Source organism: Pundamilia nyererei, unplaced genomic scaffold (genome assembly GCF_000239375.1).
Source record: "Pundamilia nyererei isolate P.nyererei 1_Seehausen unplaced genomic scaffold, PunNye1.0 scaffold00027, whole genome shotgun sequence".
Lineage (NCBI taxonomy): Eukaryota > Metazoa > Chordata > Actinopteri > Cichliformes > Cichlidae > Pundamilia > Pundamilia nyererei.
The window spans coordinates 2,525,472-2,529,301 of record NW_005187428.1 but is presented as its reverse complement, the minus strand read 5'-3'; the positions used below and the strand labels follow the sequence as shown (position 1 = coordinate 2,529,301).

At 35.7% G+C, this 3,830-nt stretch overlaps 1 protein-coding gene across 1 annotated transcript; it reads right to left on the bottom strand.

The window, feature by feature from the left end:
- Positions 1-62: 62 nt before the first annotated feature.
- LOC102213264 (troponin I, slow skeletal muscle-like) lies at positions 63-3,770 on the bottom strand. The gene is made up of 8 exons (XM_005728133.2): positions 3,562-3,770; positions 1,493-1,521; positions 1,315-1,318; positions 1,152-1,199; positions 865-996; positions 695-784; positions 341-511; positions 63-224 (listed from the first exon to the last, which is right to left on the bottom strand). Exons 2-8 carry the CDS (start codon positions 1,501-1,503, stop codon positions 138-140), a joined length of 543 nt encoding a protein of 180 aa, XP_005728190.1. The 5' UTR covers positions 1,504-1,521; positions 3,562-3,770; the 3' UTR covers positions 63-137.
- Positions 3,771-3,830: the final 60 nt, after the last annotated feature.

Genomic DNA, 3,830 nt, shown 5'->3' with positions numbered 1-3,830 from the left:
TACATTAAGTCATGTTGACAAGTTTTGATTCACTCAGATAAAAACTCACTCACTTCAGCTTATGTATTGCAAACTAAAGCTTTATTTTAGCAAGATGTGTTGCTAATATAGCTTTATTTTTAACATGAGCAAAATTTTTATTGTCCAGCATTAAACATCTTCTTTCTGCCTTCCATGCCGGACATGGCTTCCACATTCTTCCGCCAGTCCGTCACTTCTTCCCTCTGTTTAAATATTAATTATGATTATTAAAATAAAAATACACAGATTTTAAATTACTCATTAATTTAGTTTAATTTCGTTTTTTGTGTAATTTTTGTTGCCATTTTGAAGTTTTTACCTTTTCATCTTCTTTCTTTACTGTCTTGAGGTTGGCCTTGAAATCAGCCTTTGTTAGTCTGGAGGTCTCGGTGCATGCACCCAGCATATCGTCTGTTGTTTTCTTGACCCTTTTCAAATTGGGCTTCTTTATACCCTTCAGCTCAATGATCTTCTGACTGAGTGATATAATCTGTGCAGCAAACATCAAACATGTGTATAACGTTTACACTCTGACAATGAAAGTACCTGCTGTTATTAACCGCTGTAGGTTTTAACCAACCCGTTCACCACTAGGGGCAGCATTTTACCACCATTTTTTACACGCAGGACTATACAAAAAGTACTTTTACACTGTGATTCAAAATGTTTGTACCTCTTTCTCGTTTTTGCCTGCTTTGACCTCCATATCATAACGTGTTTCATCCACTACGTCAATTTTACGATGTAATTCTTTGCAAAGTTCCTGTACAGAAGAAAAAGAAAGATGTTTAAATGACATAAATTAATTAATTACCGATCATTTAAAATTTGTTTGGTCAGTACCTGGAGCTCCTGGACTGACATTCCTGACAGCTGCAGTGGAGGGTATGACTCATTCACAACTCTTTCTTTCTCCCTTTCCTTCTCTTCACCTTCTACCACCAGCATAGCAGCAGCCTTTTTCAGCAGTTTGGACTAAAATATAGTAAGGATTGAATCACTCTTTATAACATTAAAAACAATGGCTCTTTTGAATAATAATGATGATAACTATAAAAAATTAAAATGATAATAAAAAACCAAACACAACAAATGCAAAACACAAGTTCCTTTGAATCTATAAGACCTACTTTCAAAAGGAGTCGGCGTGTAACAGCAAACTTTCGCTTTCTCTTGGACTAAAACCAAAGGAGGTAAATTAGTGTAGATGATAAATACCATATGAAGTGTATAAAACTTCGAATTTGGATTAGGGATCAATTAATCGTTGTGAACATTGGCATTTTTACTCACCGGTCTTCATTATCAACATGGTGGTATGAGTACACACACACACACACACACACACACACACACACACGCACACACACACACAGATCACTTGTTTTATTTTTTTTTAACCTGAGAAAGGTTTTTTAAAATAGGTGAATGATGTAACATATTAAACAAATTATACTAGGAGAATACTCACCCCTCAGACATTGCTGCAGCTTATTGTGCCTTTGGAAGAGAAGTACATTTTTTAACATCTAGTATCACAAATATAGATTCACAGATTTTCAGGTTAGTTTAAATTAATGTTCAAGCAAACATTTCGAAGGTTAAAGGTTTTGAACGTGATACTGTGAAGCTTTTCTTTCTCATATCTTGGTGTAAAGTTAATATTTTGGGGGGCTTTGGATGCAAACTACATTTATAATCCAGGTGATGTTGTCACCTAATTTGTGGACTCTTATTTTGAAGGCTGAATCCCATGGTCTTGTTTTTTTTAACCGCTTATTACGAGCAAAGGGTGGAACTAAGCAAGAAATAAATTACTGCATATGCATACAAAAGCAACTTGCAACTATGACCATAATTGACAAAATGAACAGAATCTTGTATTTTTAAAATATTTTTATTTAAAAATGTAAAACTAGTGATTGAGACCAAAAACCTATGAGGGATTTACTGAGGTCATGGGTCACATAAGCTCAATGGTTATTTTCCCATAGACTTCAAAACAGCTGGAATTCTTTTTAAAACCTCTTTTTAGAGTTGCCCCCTGCTGGTCATTAAAAATAATGCATGATTAAGGCTTTTGGGACCTGTAGGCCATCCTTTAGTTACAGTATTGGGTTTGGATTTGTGATCAAAGAAAAAAAATACTGGAATATATTATCTTGTACTTTGGGAAGTTGTAACTAACAACTATTTTCTTATTTTGTTCTCTTTTATCCTTTTTTTTAAACTTTTGTTTACACAAAGCAATCAACTATGTGAAAAGAGGTACAAACTAATAGATAATAACAATTTAAAAAAGCAGACATTATTAGTATTCCTAGTATTCTCTGTTGATAATAAGATTAGGGAATCCGAGATCTGCTAAACAGATTTATTTAGTCTAATAGCTCTCAGGGGCTTTCAGATAGTTTTCAGCTTTCTTCCCAGGAGTTGCCTGTTGCACAGCTATATTTGGCCACATTGCACTGTGTCCCATCAGCTGCTGTGGCTTTGATAGAGACAGCCAAGCTACAAAAAGTTTGGCAGCACAGAAAGTGGAACAACACCATACCAGCAGATACCAGTAGATCTCATCCAGATTCATATTGTGGCACATTTTCTATCTTAGAAGATTGTTTATTTTGTTTTTCTGTTACCAACACTTAAATTTAGCTGGCTAATGTCTTTGAATAATCTCTCCATGATATATATGCTTTCATATTACGTAGCCTTCTCCTTATCTATATGTTTTTATTTACTCTGTATCTTTACCTTTAAAAACGTAGTACTGATTACTACATTGTATTAAAGCGAATTTAATCGTGATAAACAGTTGTAGTTCTAAAAATAAAAAGCTCTCCTCACTTGACGACATTATCCAGTTTAAAATAAGCCATTCTAAGAGAGGGTGAAGGTCAAAGTCAACAAGCAAAGTCACAGCTGGTTTAAGGACGCCTTCAGCCTTAGCTAGAAGGTTACCAGTTCATATGAGCAAACTATCGTCACTTATTACATCAGCTTTTAACTGCAGTGAAGGATCAAACGTGTTGTTACCAGAGCCAAAACACAGATGGGCAGTTTCAGCCTCAGATTACATTTCCTCAGTCAAAGGGTCAAGACATCATTAAGAAGCCTGAGATGTTGTGGGAGTAAAAGCTAGGCTGCCAAGTTCAAAAAGTTTTAAGACCTTGACAAAAGTAGCCACATAGCTGTGATCTTGTCACATAAATACCGGCTGCAGTATCACTGTCAGGGGCAGATATGCAGTATTCCTCTACCCCTGAGTTAAAACAAGACTCAGCTCGCCTGAGACAGCCAAAGGGCTTTAAATGCAGGTACTTTAACAACTCAGAAAATAAAACAGAATGGACCTTTAATGCCATTGTTAAAAAGAAACAATAGAAAAAAATTATTTTTAACTATAGTATAATAACTATGGTCCACTGAATCACCTTTAATGAGCCATCACTTAATCTTACATTGCTAGGTCAAAAGTCTCATTTAATATCCATGTTAAAAATCTCTGACTTTAATTTTCTTTTATTGTGTGAAACTTACCTTGGCGTTGACGGGAAATCAGACAAGGTAGTGGTGTGCTGAGAAAAGGAAAAGCACTTTATGGTTATTGCTCAAAGATTTACGTGCCCAAAGTATTGTGTGGATGGCTTGTTAAAATAGACACCCCCCCTTCTCTGTCCACCTGACAATTGCTGCACCATGCAGCACAATCCATTTTTGATTTGCCCTCAACCCATGACCCATTTATTTTCATGTGATTGCATTGCACAAGGCACACCTCACGCTCCCCTCACCTAGCTGACAGCTGA

What these genes read in the sequence shown, in the direction of transcription:
- LOC102213264 (XM_005728133.2), bottom strand. An exon ending in CACGCCGACTCCTTTTGAAA is followed by an intron (nt 997 to 1,151) that starts GTAGGTCTTATA and finishes ACTATATTTTAG; the next exon opens with TCCAAACTGCTGAAAAAGGC. An exon ending in CAGGCAAAAACGAGAAAGAG is followed by an intron (nt 512 to 694) that starts GTACAAACATTT and finishes TTTGCTGCACAG; the next exon opens with ATTATATCACTCAGTCAGAA.